Raw genomic sequence first — 19,034 nt, forward strand, 5'->3', positions numbered from 1 at the left:
AAGGGATTCAGCACAAAATGGAAGATTTAAAACAAGCTTGTTATCAAAATCCCCCTTGCTTCTACACACGCGCACACACACATTTGTTCTGCCTTTTTCATTTTTCAGCTTATCACATCGGCACAGAGCTCATCGTTTAACAAACTTAAGACCTCAAAAAAAGAAATAAGACAGAGGATAAAAAGAAAAGATGAAAAAAAAAGAAAAAACAAGATTATTGGGACGTCGAGCCTCTCCTGAATCCGTTTTGATTTGTGGCTCAAACATCGTGTCGCCTCCTGCCGGGGCAAAGATAACCGGCACCTCTGTTCTAGCCACGTTCGAGTACAGGGACTCGCGGCGCTACACTGTTGACAATAAATCCATTTTTTTGGGGGGGGGGCTCCGTCTACAGGAACACGAACGGGTGCACCAGCCGGGCCCGTCGCCCAGCTCCCAGAAACCCCGGGTCTTCAACTGCTCCTCCTGCGTGAAGGCCTTCGCCAAGCGCAGCCAGCTGGAGAGACACAACCGAACACACACAGGTAACCAGGGCTAACGCACAGCAGGTCATGACACACACATTGTGATTCATAATATTAGAATCTCACATTATCCCAAAATGTTATTGTTCATTTATTTGTATTTGACGGTCATGACAGCAATGCGTCTAAGTATTGCCAGTTTAACCAGTGTCTTTGTAGATTTGACAACTTCTAAGACTTCTTTAGTCCCGTTTTCGCCCCCAAAGAAAAGCACACGCCTAGTTACAAATTTAGCAACCTTTTGTGCAGACCGTTGCTCTTCTCTCTCAAAGCGAATAGACAATATATTTAAGAGAAATTTCACATTTAACTCTCAATAAAATATTTAACTGGCAAGTGAGTCCTGACTCCTGAACGACACGGTGAAAACAGGATCCTACGCCCACATTGTGATGCTTATTAGCTTTCCTTGTCAGACTCACCTGTTCATATATTCATACGAACACAGCTGATACCAACTGAATGCCTCCGTGGTGTCACATTTAGCATTTGAATGATGTTAAGAGAGTTTTCTCTCTTTTGTTTAAAAGCAACATTGAAGAACAAACATCTTCCATCCTCCGTCTATTCCAAGGTTTTGCCTAATGTGTGTTGATTCTCGTTCTCTCGTGTCTAGACGTACAGCGTAAATAATATGCATGAAATGGATAAGTGGCTCTAGTTGTGGAAGTATTCTTTTTTGACTAGACACCCGTTCCTGGGTTGTTTGCTCCCTTATGTTACTGTGGAAGTGCAAAGCGTAGTGATATAGGTGACATCCTTGAATTAGAACATTCAAAAGATCTCTGCGGTGTGGGTGTGTGTCATCCAACTGCTGAAGTTTGCTGTGACAGGCCAGAGCCACTGTGTGAGAAACGACCAATACATACAGGTTATCATTTTAAGCTCTCAGCAGGTGATTTATTGAGAAATATTTTAGGAGTCCTATAGATATATTTCTTCTTCATAAAACCAGAAAGTCCAACCCTTGGATAACATTGAATAATACTGGTAATAACTTTCAGCCAAGGGGTCAAAGAAAACATGAGACAATAGAAGGGCTTTGCGGATACTTTTATGAAATATAACATAATACTATCGGTGCTGTTTCTGACATCAAAAGCCGTATCTTTAATGTATGGTTATTGTTTTGACTGGCACCTACAATAAAATCAAGACGCTTTAGGAGAAAAAGCTTTGAAAAATGTCTTTCATCTTTGGATGAAATGTTGGATTTTAAAAGTTACGATATTGTAACCCTAGTTCTATAGTCTAGTAAACAGGTTATTTTTATAATGAAAACATTGAAGAGAAACCACTACGGCTTGTTGTCCTTGCTGCCTTTTTCTCTCACGATTGTGTGATAATGTATTAATCTCCTGATGTCGCCGTGTTTAGAGCTGGTTACATTGCACAAAACTGGAAGTTCAAGGACGATAGTATTCCAGATGATTCTCATCTTTTCAAGTCCTCTTTAACAAAGAAGCTATTTTGTTGTGAGGATTAAAAAGCCGAGGTTTGTTAATTTATGACCAATACAGATTATAATTCTTTTACGGATATTAAAATGATAGAGCACATTTAACAACCATTTTTTTCTTTTCTTTTACAGAGATTGCTGTTAATTATTTCTGCCATATTGCATCATTGAGTCCAATAATCTCAACTGAACTTCATTCATTTGCACGAACTATTCCAAAGTACAAAAACAGTACAGCACAGTTAATCTGACCGCATCGTCCCAATGCATGAAAACACTGAATGCAGCATGACTGAACTCTAAATGACCCCCGGCTCTGTGTTCTGTCGCAGGCGAGCGGCCCTTCAAGTGCAGCCAGTGCGACAAGGCCTTCAACCAGAAGAGCGCTCTGCAGGTCCACATGGTCAAACACACCGGGAAGAAGCCCTTCAAATGTGAGGTGTGCAGCATCCGGTTCACCCAGAAGAGCAACATGAAACACCACATGAAGAGATCCCATGGCTACGGTAAGCAGCGCACACACACACACACACACACATATACACACACAGTCGCTCAGGTGTGCAGCCGGGCAACGGAAGAAGGTAATCGTCTCTCTGTTAATCTTTATCGGTTTGACTGACTGTTAGAAGACAAATGTTTTTATTATTGATTAATACTGTATTTCATATTACCTTCAGAATCACTTATAAGGTTTCATTAGTTAGTTGTATTAGTATAAAGCCAGTGACTTCTGATTTAACTCTCACATACATTTCCATGCTTACACATCCTTGGCTGGTCATGCTGGAGACTGAAATATCAGTATGTCTCTAGGTTAAGAAAGGTATGTCTTGTGACTTTGGCCCTGACAAGCCAATCTAGCGAAAGACATGCAATGACTCATGATGGGGATATGAAGACGTCATGCGGCCTTCTGTGTATTGATATTTAAGAAGGTAGACCTTCGCTTATTCTTCGAGCAGTCCAGGATACGCAATTGACATATCATGTTGTGTTTCTGACTCTGCTCCTCTTTGCAAAGATGAAATGTCCTGATCTATGATTTTACCTCAAGGTGTCGAGTACATTCTTCTAACACTGACTAATCGGAGCAGATGGGATGTTTTACAAACGTTTGTTGACGGAGAAACTCCGCCAGTCACACGGGGTGATGTGCCTATGAAAATCCGATATCGGTCGACCTCTGTAATAGGCGTTGTATTTGCAAGGAACTGCAACATTAAACCACCTTAGTCCCCTCCTCGCCCTCACTCTGGACTTCTGTGTCTGTTGCTTTTCACTTGATGTTCCTCCCCCGAGAATGAGCTTTCTGCCAACGCTAATGTGCACGCACACGTCCCCGCCTCGCAGGTACACTACGATGGCGTGTGCATGGACTGTGTTTGAAAGCTCTTCAATATCGGCAGATGCGTGTCTGGAATTTTAAAGCGGTGCTTCTCCCCGACAGCCTCGGTTAAGATTTGGGTCATGGCTCCTCTTTGGTTAACCTTGGCCAAGAGTGTGACAGGGGCACACGCACACACACACATACAGATCACACTGCTCACATTGTGGACAGTACCTCACAGTTACCCCCATGGATTAAATACTTAGTATGGCTCAGTTGTAGAGCTTGTCCTCAGTCAAAGAATCGGCGGTTCAATCCCCGGCTCCGCTAGTCCGTGTCGATGTCCTTGGTCAAGACACCTAACTCTACATTGCTCCCATTGGTTGTTTGAATGATTGCATAGGAAGCTCCTGCCATCAGTGTGTGAAGGACATTTAGTGCTAAAGTGCTTTGAGGGGTCAGACGAGAAAAGGCTGCACGAAGTCCACAAGACCGTCTACCAATTTATGTTGGCTCATGAGCCATTACTCTACAAACAAAATGGAATATGTAGTCATAAGGTAATGTAACATATATATATATATATATATATATATATATATATATATATATATATATATATATATATATATATATATATATTCTTTGGAAACTGATCCAAGAATTCCTGGGAAATGCCAGGGTTTCAATTCCCAGTCTTCCATCTGTGACTGTATATAATGGAAGGCATCATGATGTAAAATGTATTAAAAAAAAAAGAAAAGCTATAGTAATAATAATCCTTTATTGGTTTCATTGGTCTACATTTGTCATTTTGCTTGTGAAAAACACTGCAGGACTCAAGGTGCACACTCGTGCGCTTGCAGCTTAATGAAAGTGTGTTTGAAGTGTTTCAGATATCGGGAGGAGATAATTAAATGACTCTCTCTGTAAGACTCCTGCAGCAGCATCTGAACTTTTTTTTGTTTCAGCCTGTGACTTACAGTATGTTGTTACGCACTTAAGTCACAATGAGGATATTTGCGTCCGTCAAATCGTACGATGTAACGATTTAGCTCGACATTTTTTAAAGTGCAGGAGAGAATGTGGGGTATTGAATCAAATACGGGAGGAGTGGGTTGGGGCAGATTTCTTCAGCTTTTCCCTCTGCGTTACAAAAGCACTGTTATGAGCGATCCCAAGGGGCGTTTAACTGCACTTGTAGTCACGTAGGCCCTTCTCATTCTTCTTTTCTCCCTCCAGGTCAGATCCAAGAAGTGTCCCTGAGCCAAGAAGAATCGGCGCACCAGGTCCCAGCTGAACTGGACCTGGAAGTGGTTCCTGAGCCATCGGGAGACTGGCACAACGTCTTCCCCTGACCACAGCCAGCGCTGTACTGGTTGAGCTTTACAACTAAACAGTGAGCAGCGCCAAACACTCTCCTCCTCCCAAAAGGCTCATTAGGTTAGAAAGACTTTGCCCCAGTAGCCATTTATCCAGATTAGCAGTGACGTAAGCTGAGTCTGGGTGCCTGCGATTGGCTTCATGATTTATCTGTTCTGCTACCGTTTTGATTGCCATCCGTTCGATAACCTCCGGAGAGGTTTGGCTCAATAAACACCGGGCATCCCAGGGAATTCTCTCGGAGATGCAGGTCTCTCCCATGCTGACCCTGTTGGAAAGAGAGGAAATTGCACTCCGCGAAAAGGCTCCGCAGAGACGAGTGTGTTGCTTCTTCATAATTGTTGTGGCCGCGGGGATGAAGCGGAGCGGCAATCAAATGTTCTGCTGGCAACACTTCAGTACCAGAACCTTTTTTTCTACAAGAAATATGTCACCTTATTTTTTACATATGTGTACTGTGTATATTTAATTTTGAAGTCAAATGTAATTTGCAGTTGGTTACATTTATTTTTTTTATATTAGAAAACTGGCCAAAGGTGTTCCAAACATGTTAATAATGAACGATTGAGAGGTCACTGGTTCCCTGGATTTTATGCTGTACGAGGTTTGTGACATGTGAACGTTACGTTTTCAGTTGTTGTCATTTTGTTAAAACCTCAAAGCACCGACATGTATTTACTTCAGTTCATTCTGTAAATAGTGTAGTTAGATTGCATCTATTTTCTGATGAATCGCCACCACGTGTTTGGTTGGAAATATGTAATTTGAACATAATGTTCCATTTGTAATGAAGCAAAGCCAATGTACAGAAAAAGCTTTTTTTTGCAGTTAAATTTTGTATTGTCCATAATTTAAGATTAAAGTATTTTTTTTACAAATTTAAACTTTAATTTGTTTTTACTGTATCTTTGATCTCCACTTTCATAAAAGGAAAACCACTTGGTCACCTTCTTTAGATTCAGAGAAGGCAATGCAAATCTATTATGTGTTAAAGGTAAAAAGAAAATTATATCAAATAGTTAACAAAAGTCCTAAAAGTAATTTTATAGTATGTCAAAAAAGTCATGCATGTATAGTATGTCAAAGTCAGTTGAGTATGCCAAAGAAAGTAAATATTGCCTCCACAAATGTTTCATTGGGAAGGACATGCATCAGCACTAGTTTGGTGAGTAATTGCAAATAATATTTTTCAAGTTTTCTAAAGTTTCAGTCAGGAGGTTATGAGCATAAAGACTGACTCAGCACATTTCAGGTGACAAATTGGCGTTCAGATTGAATGTCAAGACAAGAAAACTCACAGATCTGTTTTTAATGTATGAATAATGACCATGAAAAATGTGTTGTGAATTCTGGCTCAAAGTACATCTGCCTGCCGGGATGCTGAGCCCTGTAGCACCACTTGCATCCTCTTCAGTTTGTTTTAAATGAGTCATCTGCCTCTGATGAAAACACACACTGCACATCACAGGGAGTAGAGTTGGTTTTATGGTTTTTATTTGTTTTATTCTCAGTTAAGTGGCTGGTCATGTTTTATTACACATACAATAATGAACAGGATCTTTACATTCATCCACAGGATCCATTCAGAGAAAAAAAAACACACAAATCACACAGCGCTCGCAAGGTTCAAGCACACGCGGCAACAGTGGGAGAAATGAACGCTACAGACCGCACACGCCTGCTTTTATACAAGAAGATGGAGGTTTGGAACAGCACCAGTGGTCGTGCTGAGCTTTTCTTCTTTCTTTTCTCTTAACTTGCAAATTACACATTCCCAAGAAGCACCTTTTTATTTTTTTATTGTGTTTTTAAATCCTCCATAAGAAATCAACACAGCACTTTGTTTTGGTAGTCAGGAAGAAAAGGCACTTGTAGTTGAGCCATGATTTTTATTTTGTTGTGAATTTAATTTACAGTACGTGTGCCATGTGTGAGATACACAGCGAAGACGAAGGAGAGACCCAGACTACACTGAAGCAAAGAGGGAAGGTCTGAGTCTAGCATCATTAGTGCTTACACCATTATCTCATGGACCCAAAAAAAAGAAAACGATACATTAGAAATGACTCATTTGGTTTGTTTGTTTTTCAGTGACTATTGCAGAAAATGGGACATAGAAAGTTTAGAAATTACATTTTTACCACAAAAACCACAGCCAGCTAGATAGAGGCCCTAATGACAAACACAGAGCAACGATGACGTTCATGACAGGACACTTATTCTACAGCTAAGACACAGAGGGGGAATGAAAACACACTGTGACCAAACGGCTCTCATAAGAAGGCAAAATCTGTTATTAAACACAGGGTTCATGGTCGGGTTCACAGACAAGGTTCATGGGAAAGACAAAGACAGTGTGACGAGACAGAAAACCGCTCATTTGAAAGAAAAAACAGAAACACCCCGGCCTTTCTCGTACAAGTGGCGAGGGGCAATGACGGTCAAGTCAGTCGGGACTTGCACCGGCCGCAATCCTTCAACTGTTCCGGGTGTGCTTCGGTTCAGTCGCCCTTTAGTTAGAAGGAACCATCGAAGACGTCCACAGAAAACCAAGCACGAGTATAGAGAGCCATTGCAGAGGGGGGGTCAGGGGTCAGGGGGCCATTCGGGCTGCACACGGGAGTGGCTTCGGGATCAGTTTCAGCAAAAAAGTTCACGCAAATGATGACGACTGCAGAGACTCAGCACATAGCATGCAGGGGGGAGGGGCAACAGATTGTGTCGCTAACTACCAGCCAATAGGGGAGGGGGGTAATAGGGGAGGATGAGGGATTTAGCATAAGTTAGAGTGTTATCAGAGAAGGAGGGGAAGTTTAGGGGGGGGGGGGGGGTCCTTTTCTTCTTCTCCCCCCCTTAGGTCATGTGATCTTGAACATCGGCCCTCGTGCTGTTGGAAGGGGTCGTAGCAGCGAGGGACTTCAGCGTTTGGCTGGAGAAGAGCTCCTGCTTCCCTGTGAAGCAGACAACACATTTCTGGTGAATATACGAGGAGCAGATGATCTGGTTCCACATTGAAGGACTACTCTGATGTTTTTTTGTTTTTTTCAGTCTGGCCCCATTTGGTCATTTCACTCTCTCTCTCTCTTTCAGACAGGAGTTTTCACATCAGTAGACAGCGCGTACGCATGTGAGGTAATAGACGGCGGAGGCAAGTCCTCACAGAAACATGTGAGCCTTCAGCATCGATGACGGACATTATGAGTCATCAGTGACAGCTGTCTTGTCCCATCCTGTGTTCAAATAATCTGTAAGGCCTTTGGCAAGTATTTCATCAGGCATTACCAGTTATTTCGTCAAGCATGAAAGTTGTAGTCACACTTAACTAACTTTCCAACTTTTTAGAGGTTGCGAGTCATATCCCCCTGAGTAGTGAGAGACCATGGGCCGAACGCAGAAACGTCAGAGTAGTCCTTTAGCGTGAGAAACAAGCAGGTTAGTTTGTTCGAGGGCTGCAGTGATGCGTAGTTATGGAACCCAATAGAAAATAAATCAATGAAATATCAGGAATGACTAGATTACCATAATGGAATAAATACAAAACGTATCATAGTCAGTGAAAATGATGGGAAATAAAGTTACATTTTTGACTTATAATTAAAGCTCCAAAAGTCAAACTTTTGACTCATCTAATTGCCCGGTATTTCATAAGTTTGACTCAATACGTCTCAATGTTGACTGAGTTTCCTATTACACAATGTTTTATGAGAATCTTTTTGCATTTTGATCGACCATGAGTATGTTTTATTCCTATACTTTAATTCTTTTTTTTTTCTTGGAAAAAATGAGCTTCAATGCACATCATTTTGCATGCAGGTCTTACATCTTTGTTTTCCTTTTAAAGATACATCTACAACACAGAGAGGTGAGAAGAAGTTCTCACTTTGTCTGTCTTTAAAGCCAAGCAAAAAATAGTTGGACATTTGAAGAGGAAATCATGTTTTCACAGGTATTTACATATCATTTCACACATCCTGCCAATGTGTCTGTCACAAAGCCTCTCTGAGACTCTTCTGTACTTTTTCCATCGATTCCAACGATTATACAAATGAGACAAATCTTCATGGATTGCGAAGATTATCTATAATGTAAGAAGCTTTTTTTTACCCCTCCTCATAAAACAAAGGCTGGGGACCGAGCGTTTGTTCTAAGCCGTTTAAGATGAAAGTCATTATCTGTCTTGAAAGAGAGAAATTCAATATCCAGTAAAATGTAAGAATGAAACAATTCAAAGTTGAATTGGCTTGCTTACTGTTTATGAGTGAAAGAAACAGATATAGTGATAGTGTGAAACGAGCATCCAAGAGGTTCGTCATATCCAGAGCTGTTTACTCTCCTGTAGCTCAGTGATTAGTAACTCAGCCGCTACGGGAGGAGGATGCGGGGAAGTCACAACTTCTTGTATGACTTTCTCGTATGAGCACTAAGCAGGTTTGACATTTCATAATCCAAGTTTTTTGCCGAACAAATTGAAGTTATCCAACTGTTAAAGGTAGTTCAGTGCAATATAAAAAAAAATATATTCCAAAACCCAATGATTGATGAGGTAATGTTCCTATCTAAGAACCAGCTTTCCAAGACCTAAACTTAGAAAATCAGTAAACCTCATATATAATAATAATAAGTAGTCTATAAACAGTTAATACTTTCTTTATAACACACTTTACACTTGTTACAGGTGTAGCTCTATGTGGTTATGGGTACTGGACTGGGTATTCTTTCAGCATCTGTGTGCCCCGAGTTCTCCGTATAGCACATAAAGGAGCCATTCGTGCTTCTGAAGTAATTGAAGATATTGCATAATAATGGCATAATATACATTCTGCTTATAAGCCACCATCCCTCCCTGTGGAGCATACAGTATGTTCGCCATAGCCCCATCTGGACCCTTGATGGGAACTGCACCCATACCATCTTCAGCATGATTATATCAGCGTGGGCATGAAGCTCGGAGCATGCATGATGATCAATTTTGCCTCTAAAAGCCTCTTATTATTCTGCTGCTGCAGTAGTAATGTGATTAGGATGTCTTCTAAGCATATCAATGTTGAGTGAGTTAAACTAAGTAAGTATCCCTCCATCACGAATCAGTTACTCACTCTGCTGCTGATATCATCACTGAGGCAGAAAGAAAAGAAAAAAGAAAACAGGGGCAAGAAAGTGATTAGGGAAAGATTCCTTTTTCTATGCAATCTCACTTCAAGGATAGACAGAGAGAGAAGTTGTGTAGAGAAGCCACTGGGAAAGCATTTTTTTTATTTGATTTTTTTTTACCATTTTGAAGATCCTAGTGAGGGTGCCTTTGCCGTCCCCAGCACTGGCCTTCTTGGCTTTAGCAGACTGTGACTTCTGGTCACCCTGCGCGAGGAAGAAGAGACAAGGAGGAAAAGGAAACAGTGTTAAAAGAGTCCGTCGGGGGATAGAGACTTCATTTGGTTGACCTTCTTCCAGATTGAGATTTCAGAGGGCGAAGAGTAAAGAATGAAGAGTAAAGAGTACAGGACCTCCTCCTCTCGTGTGTGATAGATCAGCGAGCTCGGCAAAAAAAAAAGAAAATCTGGGATATTAAAGTGCAATCCCACTCGGCCTGACTTTTTACAGTATAATTGTGTTGTCAATTCTGGCAGTGTTTTTCATCCAAGCATTTTGTGTGAATAATGCATGAGTTGGAAAAGCTACAGAGCAGCAAAAGTTGGATATGAAAATTCAAAGTTTTCTGCCTTGCATATTTTGTTGAGAATTTGAAAGCAGTGGGGGATCCCACGGCACAACGGTTCAGTTTACTTTCTGAAAGCATGCACACGTGTCCCGTTTGACTACGGGACAGTCATCTGGAGCAGGGTCGTGACCACGGGACAGTCATCTGGAGCAGGGTCGTGACCACGGGACGGTCATCTGGAGCAGGGTCGTGACCACGGGACAGTCATCTGGAGCAGGGTCGTGACCACCTGCTGACCACCAAACTTTCACAGCAAATGCTAATCAGCTCGGGACTTTTTGCTCTTCCTTTTGTGACTTAATGCCGTTTAGTAAACTGATTTATTCCCCTCCTCAAAGCTGGAGGCAAGGAACAGAATGTATTTAGTTTTGGAAACATTTCAGAGGATTGCTGCTTGAGTTTTGGATGGAACACCTTGTATGGTTATAAAGCTTCATCCTTTTAAGTGGAGATGTTGCTGTCCCATCAGATATGCATGAAACAAATGTACTATATAAACTGGTTTTACGGTTCATTCTCTTAAAAAAACACTTAGTGACGTATGGACATGATTAAGAGTAGTGACGGGGGTTTGAACCTTATGTTTCACTTAATAACAATACCAAAGGTTCCCCAACATCATTAACTGTCTTTTGCTCCCTCCCAACAACATGTCAAAATAATAGAAATTGGTGACATTTTCGTTCCCCAATTTAAACCATAACATCTTCATACTTCTAACGTGCACCAGTGCACACGAGTAGTACCCCAGGTAGAGAGACGGAGCTATGCTTCCTCATGAACCATGAGGTTCAGCGCAATAAACTCTTTTATAGTCGAGTGTGAAATACCATCCTGTCTTCAGCCAAAATAAAAATAATTACTGGCCGCTTTTTGACCCCCAGCCCAAATAATGTGCATACAGTCCCTTCTCCGTCTCAGTCTTCTGAGCGCACACACACACACACACACACACACACAGTTAAGTGCTGATAACGTTGCAAAATGAAGCAGAAGCCAGCCTTACTGCACCCAGCCACAGAGGATTTTTTTCTTCTTTTTTTCCTCTATGCCTGTGTATTGTCGCAAAGCTACAAAATGGGTATGATGTATTTGGAAATGGACTTAAGTCGTGAGGAAATGAGGGCGTTATCGCTGATGTATGGACAGATTACAAGAGCATAAGTGGTTGATGGAGACTAAAGGCTGTTTGAGAGGACGACCTCTCTTCCCCCCCCTCGGTTTAATTAGGCATGATACCACTGCGTTTTGTAGTTTTTTTTTAAACCACCTACCAGGCCTATCGTGGCTGCTAGTCCTCCCCACTGGATGTGTAGAGACAAAAGAAACAAGGACAAAGAGGTAAAAGGGAGAGGGTACATATAGAAATGTGTGTCTTACTCAGCGCAAAGGCAGGATGGGGATGAGAGGAGGCAGATAGGAGGGTCCGTCCAGGGGGGGAGGTCACAGGGTCACAAGGGGACAAAAGGAGATGGGGCAAAGGGAGCAGATATGTTGGGGGGAGGCAGAGGCCCACATTGGAAAGAGCACAGGTTTAGTGACATGCAGCAGCAGCAAAGACAGACACAATGTGGAAAACTATGTTGAAGACGCACGACCATCGTATCATAAGTTCTAAATGAACTGTCTTGTCGGGTTAAATGGTCGTCTTCGTATATGTTCAGCGATGTAAAGTACAATCCCTGATCCATTCTTTGTATTTCACGTGTGAGTGAATAGTAGCAACATAAAGCAGACTCACCCTCGACTTGGGAGGGGCAGGGGACACCTGGAGAGGAGTTAATAAGCAGATTTTACATTTGAGAGATGACAGAAAGTAATAGAGGTGCAGAGACATGTGGAGGGAAAGCAGCTGGAAGAAACGGGTACAGTGGCAACACTGCTGATGCAGTCTCCGACTCCTAAATACAGTGGCTACATTACAGGTGTCACTTACGATCGTGCGGAAGAAATGGACCACGGCGTTCTCTGCTCCACGCTTACGTGGGGAAGTCGCGGAGGCTTTCTGTGGGCCGGGAGAGAGAGCGCCTCGGAAAGACCCCTGGGGAGGAAAAAGAGGAGAGAAAGGAACAAAAGACCTGGATGTTAAATACCTGGATGCTCGTGCACAAGAGGACTTGACCTTAAGCTCTCGAGAGTTGGATGCTCAAATACAGTTCCACAAGGGATTTCCTCAAAAGCTTTAATAATAAATGTATGATTAATACTTAATGCTTGAAAATGAAAATGTGGAAACACTGGGGATGTATAAATGAATACTGGAGGTTGTCCTGTCCTACTTACCTGTTGAACAGCGAGAACAAAAACACAAAATTACAAAAGGAATAGTGACATAATAACAGGATACATTCCCAAAAGGCGTTGGCTGATGGGAGAACGTGGACTCCTTACCTGGAATATTGATAATAATAATACTCAGAAAGTGCATGCTCACGTTGATGTTGATTTAATATGTTAATCACATGATGCTGCAATATGCAACTTTGGTATATTTCAACATGGACAGAAGATGAAAAAAAGGTTTATAGGCTCCAGATTAAAAAATACAGAGTTTTTGATGATGCATAAGGATGCTTTTTGGTGGATAACAATGAAGGGAAGCAAAGTCATTCTCAGACACTTGGTTCATTAAATGTTCAGTCACCCCGCTGCGCTAACCTCTTCACCCTGAAGAGCTCACAGTCAGAAGTGCTGACATGCAGAAACCCTGAATATGAATATGTTTTCACGATTGGAGCTGCTGACTCTTCCTTGTGCAACATCTCCCCATAACTTCCATCCAACCGTAGAGATTGATGCCATCCGCAGCATTAATAGCAGACGACTCCCACCTCATTAACCCAAAACCAAACCTTTGACCACGAGTCATTAAAAAAGGAATTGGAATGGAACAAATGAGCAGGTGGGTGTAGGTGTTTTTCTCGTCAATGGCTTGATCCTCACAGAAAGGACTAATCAGAGTCCCGAAGAACAAATCAATGCAGCCAACTTAAAGTCAGACTTCACAAAGAGCACGCCAAGATGAGTGTTTAATAAGGTCGATGTCCTCGGCCATCTTCTGGCCTGAGAAAAACACAGGTACATTCAAAGAATCCACTATTATGTCACGTAAACAGCACAGACACATTAAAGGTGGAAAGTATAATTCCTAATACCGAGCGCCATCAACTGCTCGTGGGAGACCAAACTCATTTCCACCCACTCAGTATAGTCAGTTAATGTCTCCTCATTCATCCCTTTCCCTGACCCAATTAATGTGACAGGAACATGTGTGCGCTTTTGTTTGTGTGAGGCAGCTGTTGATGAATCACATCCATTATCTCACATCAAAGAAGCGTTAGATAACTGAAAGAGGGGAAACTTTCCCCGCCACCACCATTTGCACGATATGATAGGAGTGACGCATTAATGATGTCCTCCTGAATAAGTGCGCGCCTCTGTGTGCGTGTGTGTCTGTGTCTGTGTCTGTTACTGCATATGTGTTTCTGTCAGGATGGAAATGATTCGGAAATGCACACAGAAATGAGAGGAAATAGAGTCGGCCTTTGTGGCCCGCTATCGTGCCTTTGTTTGGGGAAAGGAGGCGAGAAAAGGAAGAGCTGGAAGGAAACAGGACATCAAATAATGCTGTTTTCATTCTGCTGGTATATGGTCTCAATGTCCCTTTGATGTGGATGAGGTCTCCTCTGTGTTTGTTCGTTTCTCTTCTCATGTCTTGAAAACACTTTTATCTGTCTCTATGTTTCCAATTGGAATGGCTAAAAAATTGAATGGAAAAAAAAAAACACCCAGAGTTTTTCATGAGCTCCTTGTCCGCTGTTAATGATGATGGAGACTTTCAAATCTTGAGCAGCGGCAGTTTTCTGCTTGCTAAATTAAAAGTTTATTTATGTCCGATGAGTGTGAGGCGAGCGGGAAAAGAAGATGCAGAGAGAGACCCAATCAGAGAGCCTGTAACATGCACACAGGACTATATATATATGTACGTACATACGCACTAGGCTCCTAACGATGCTAACCATGGACAAACCCAAATCTAGCTTCTAAAGGTTCATGGTGACGGGGAAACAATGCTGCTTTTGTCCCGAGGGGCCGGCAAAAACAAATCGACACAAAGTTCCTCTAAGAAGCTTTAATATGTTATCTGTCGTTTGTTTGATTCATCCATAACTTATAATGTTGAACTTTTCATTTTATCTCCAAAGGGCAGCTCTCATATACAGTATATATTCACACCGTGAGCTGGGTGAAATGAGTCATGTGAGAAATTTGGGATTCAAGACAGAGAGTGAGATCCAAGGCCCTGTATCTTATCACAAAGGGAAGGTTAATGTTCTGAACGGCCTCCTCTGAGGTCAGAGGTCACAGTCTGGCAGGAATCTGTGTCATTATGGATGATGCTTAATAATTCATCGGTAGCAGAGTGGGGTGACTTGGAGATTATTCACCATTAGTGAGTATCACGAATCAACAATATGAAGAAAAAAAGTTTATATTTCACATTGAACAAATCCCAAACTTTTGTTTTTAAATGTTTTTCCTCCTGTGTGAGTCGTACTGCGCATCCTCGCTCAACCAGAACACAAGAGCAATAATTAGGTTGAATTATTGGGCGGATCAATCGGGCTGACAGATGCATGTTGGTCTGGCGGTGGAAATACACAAACATGGCAGCTGCAGCTCGCTGCTCTCATCGGGTCTTATGCCTCGCAAGACCAAACACCAATTAAAAAGGAGGCTAATTATGCCATTATATGTGCAGATAAAACTGATGAAAAATGTTCTGAGAAAGGGGAGAATGGAGCAGAAAAAAAGGGAAGGAATACTGTAGGTTGGAAGGTGACTAGGCCTTGCCTTTTAAAAAAAAAGTAATGTAATTTTCCACTCCTGAGTCTTCCTTCATGTGTAAATGATAAACTCAGCAACAATGTGTAGCTCGTGGGAATACAAAACACACATATCTACATCTCAAAGAGAAATCAAAATGACTTTTGAGCAGGACTCCGGTTCCTTTAGTAATCCTCATGAACACGCTGCTGTTCATGTTCACACAAAGTTGATTGCAATTCACGCAAGCCTCCAGAAAACAAGAACATTCGGCCCTCGGGGATTACTGAGCTCGGCCCTTTGAGACAAACTGTGACCGAAAAGAGGTTTTATTCCCTCGTTTCATCTCCAGGCTCACACAGGAAGTCCTGCCGGTCCTCCATTCCTCAGCAGCACATGTGAACTATAGCTCAGCTTTCCATTAAACTGCCTCTGATAATTTACTTTGTTTTGCAGTATGTCCCTCTGGAATGTATTAAGTTTATAATAATACATTTGAGACGGTCTGCAAACAAACACAAGATCACTGAATACAAGTTTTCTACTTTTTTTTTACCTCTTTGTTTTTGGGGCTGATCCAAGAAAGATAAATTGCAACAACTCTTCAAAACCAGTTGTTAGAGCATTTCTACAATGACCTTTCAGTCGATTGTAATCCATGTTGCACCACACTTACTTTGGAAAAGGCAACAGAAAAAAACATGTATTTGTTATACGTATAATTTGTTAAACTCATCCGATGGAAGATGAACCAAAAGAGAAGCATCAAGCATTAAAACAAAACAAGGAGAGTGTTGAGGTGTGTTGTTAAAGAGTTTAATCAAGCAGGAAATCCAAAAAAGAGCGTAGCACAGGATCGGGTTAGGAACAGGTCGCCGGTCACAACGGGCCACAGATACAAACGGTTACAAGCATCGTCTGCAAAGTTGAAGGCATAACAAAAACCGGAATCAGCACCGATCCACTGCTGGTTCAAACAAACTCTCCGACTGGGTCGAAGACGCGTGAACCTGAGGTGAGCAGACTTTTGGGAGAGGGGGTGGACTTCTAGAGGAACTTTTTTCTAGAAGTCAAGTGTGATAGTCCCCACCCCCTTCATCCAAGACACTGGGGTTAGAGAACAGCATCACACGAGTTTTGGTTTTCGACTGCGAGCTGTTCTGCTGAAGCCTGATTGGTATACAGCCACTCCTGCATTGCATTTTACAGCTGATTCAGACTGCCATTCAACAAAGTAATATGCAAATTAAACATATTATCGGTCCTTTATGAGTCTACATTTCTGTTTGAATAGCTAATGCTCATGCAAAGTTAATTTCCCCATCCAATTAGCACATCATTATCTCTGTAATTTGAAATTATCAAACATCTGTTTCATCATTCAAATGCAAATTTTTCCTGCAGTTGTTTCATGTCCTGAGACTGGAGTTTTAGCTTCTAAACGGTTTAAAAAAAAAAAACTCGGCAAACAAAAGGACATGAAAAGCACAAGGGATCAGTTTGCAAAGATTTCCACACCTGCCACATTTTATAAACAATTACTCAGCATAACTCCAACAAGCATGCATAATATGCAATATTATTGAAGAGCCAACAGAAAACACTGACACAAACTTTCCCAAAGACACTGCAGCCTTGAAGTCAAAGCGCATTAAGGAACGTCTGTGCACACGGACAGTCGAGGCGGATCAGAAATTAAGCTGGAAAATATTTGTCTTCATGAGGAATTCTTGCTGGAAAAAAACAACAACAAGTGTCCGCAGCAGAAAGTTAGTGCAGGTTGATCTTTCGCTAGAGGCAACGGAGGCGGGGCGAACCTGTCTGTCATTCACTTGAGACGTGAACTCTCATCATTTGAAGGCAAACCCTTGGTGAATACATAAATATTTATTTGTACAACTTTGTTTGAGTAAATCCTGTCATTGATGTGGAAAGCAATGTACAATTTTATGGCATAAAGAATAAGAAAATCTGCAGCAAATTGGTCACGAGCATAACGTTGAATGCAAGCTTCACAATTTGTTCTGTTGACATTTTCCCTGAACGTTCCACGAGTAACATTTTACAAAAGCAAAGCAATATCTGATCAGCAGAACAAGCTGTAAAGCACAGATTTGTAGCATACTGTATATACAAAATATTGTTTGTATTATTTTTTTATTATTCTGAATCAATGAACACCTCTTCATAGCTGACATAAGGCGAGGGGGTAATGCATATGTAGATGCTGCGGAGTGGTTTCTTTGCAATTACCTTGCCAAACATGCTAATTAGCGCTCTGCAGGGCAAGTAATGCTGGATATGAAAAAAAAAAGCTTGAAATCAGAGAGTATATTTTTGGCCACAGGCTTCAGTTAAACCGTTATCAGCCATGTCCGTGCTTTAAGACGGCAATCAAAATGAGCGGACACACTCTGAGACATACGAGAGGCTTTGGGATTTAGCTCCGTCGTGTTTGAGTAGTGTTGTCAAGATAACCACGATTTCAACGATTTTTCCGTTGGCAGACATTCCATTTCATCACTGGGCGCTCACACAGCTCATGGACTGGAAAGGGGAGGAGCCACCGGAGCTGCAGTCTGGTTCTTAATGGCTTTGGCAACATGTCAAGCAGCCCATCGTGTCTGAAAGTGGATCCCAGTCTGTCTTAACTGGTGCCAGGAGTAAGGAGTAGTTATTTTTTTACTAAAGGCGATCTGATCAGTAAGGTTTTTATTTTTACTAATGGTCAAAATGATGGTATCTCGACAACACTAGAGTACTCCAATGCCTCATAATAATAATAATTACTTGCCTGCAAGATAATACATGTCTGTTCTTATTTTATAGAATGCATACTGTATATAATATGGCCATAATCCAATATATAGCATTATATGTTAATACACATATAATCTCTCTTTGATCTTTTATAGCATAATGTGATAATCTATAACTTTGAAAGGGACTGAGCTGAATGCTGTATCGTGCAAACACTAGTCAAGTACCTCTCCGTGGCTTATCACAGATGTAAAAAATGACCCAAGAGACAGAGACATCAAAGACACTAACGCTCCACAAAGAATACCAAATCTGAAAATAATGTACCCCTATCACATCTAAATGATGCAGACATGAATTTCTCCTTTCTCTTATACTCTCATCATTAAGGAAAGTACATCCGACACACGGCGGTTCTTAACTCCGGGTTTGATGTTCCAATAAACACACTGCATAACGGTAGAAAACAATTCCACCAAATCACTTCTACAACACATATATTATATTCAACTGAGGAGGAAAATGCTACTAATGTCAGTACCATTCAAACAAAAGCAAAACAGAACAATATAGAAATGTATCCTAAAATGATTTAAAATCACAGCTCTTAAAAATGAAAAAAAAAAACGAATCCCACCCAAAGTCATTATCCAGTGTCGACCCATCTACCCGTTAGCCGGTTAATGTGAATCGTAGGACAAAGTCAGACTTCGGTTCACCATGAAAACAACAGTAAAACCAACACAAATCTATATGAGGAATACGTTGCAGGATCTGTTAAAGAATCAGAAGTAAAAAGGGGTTCTGGGAGTGAATCGGCAGAATGAACAGATACATGAGGAGGGTCGAGCTTTCACACCGACTCTCCCCACTTCCTCACCTTGCTCTTCCTCTTCTTGTCCCCTCCAAAGAACTTTCCAATCTGATCCAGGAGGCCGGGGCTCTTCTTCCTCCGGCCCAGCCCGAAGGCGGCCTGTGCAGAGCTGCTTGCGGATGCCATGGCTGTAGTAGTTGGTGGTACGTTCGTATTTGGCA

The 19,034-nt window shown here is 41.6% G+C and overlaps 2 protein-coding genes across 8 annotated transcripts in view; one reads left to right on the plus strand and one right to left on the minus strand.

Annotated features, from left to right (window-relative positions):
• Positions 1-5,536, plus strand: part of znf236 (zinc finger protein 236) — a gene marked incomplete at its 5' end in the record, with an annotated part of 44,488 nt that extends 38,952 nt beyond the window's left edge. The window contains 3 exons of the mRNA XM_079227766.1: positions 395-524; positions 2,316-2,489; positions 4,556-5,536. Of these exons, the coding sequence (XP_079083892.1) occupies positions 395-524; positions 2,316-2,489; positions 4,556-4,671 (420 nt within the window). The 3' untranslated portion in view covers positions 4,672-5,536. The remainder of the gene's footprint in view (positions 1-394; positions 525-2,315; positions 2,490-4,555) is intronic.
• Positions 5,537-6,178: 642 nt separating this feature from the next.
• Positions 6,179-19,012, minus strand: LOC306745129 (myelin basic protein-like). Of its 7 annotated transcripts, XM_079227866.1 has the most exons (7): positions 18,880-19,012; positions 12,349-12,453; positions 12,154-12,180; positions 11,687-11,716; positions 9,968-10,051; positions 9,793-9,811; positions 6,179-7,647 (listed from the first exon to the last, which is right to left on the minus strand). In XM_079227866.1, exons 1-6 carry the CDS (start codon positions 18,997-18,999, stop codon positions 9,809-9,811), a joined length of 369 nt encoding a protein of 122 aa, XP_079083992.1. In that variant the 5' UTR covers positions 19,000-19,012; the 3' UTR covers positions 6,179-7,647; positions 9,793-9,808. The 7 variants fall into 7 exon arrangements, with proteins under 7 accessions (XP_079083992.1, XP_079083997.1, XP_079083996.1 ...); XM_079227871.1 differs by lacking the exon at positions 11,687-11,716 and having other exon boundaries at positions 9,968-10,042; XM_079227870.1 differs by lacking the exon at positions 11,687-11,716.
• Positions 19,013-19,034: the final 22 nt, after the last annotated feature.

This window comes from Taurulus bubalis (assembly GCF_910589615.1).
Source record: "Taurulus bubalis genome assembly, chromosome: 12".
NCBI classification, from domain to species: Eukaryota; Metazoa; Chordata; class Actinopteri; order Perciformes; family Cottidae; genus Taurulus; species Taurulus bubalis.

Bases quoted from the DNA above. Each gene is read 5' to 3' on its own strand.
- LOC306745129 (XM_079227865.1), bottom strand. From the start codon at position 18,999: ATGGCATCCGCAAGCAGCTCTGCACAGGCCGCCTTCGGGCTGGGCCGG. The intron at 12,454-18,879 runs GTGAGGAAGTGG...TTTCCTCCCCAG, and splicing joins ACAAGAAGAGGAAGAGCAAG to GGGTCTTTCCGAGGCGCTCT. The intron at 11,717-12,153 runs GTGAGTCTGCTT...CTACACATCCAG, and splicing joins CTGCCCCTCCCAAGTCGAGG to TGGGGAGGACTAGCAGCCAC.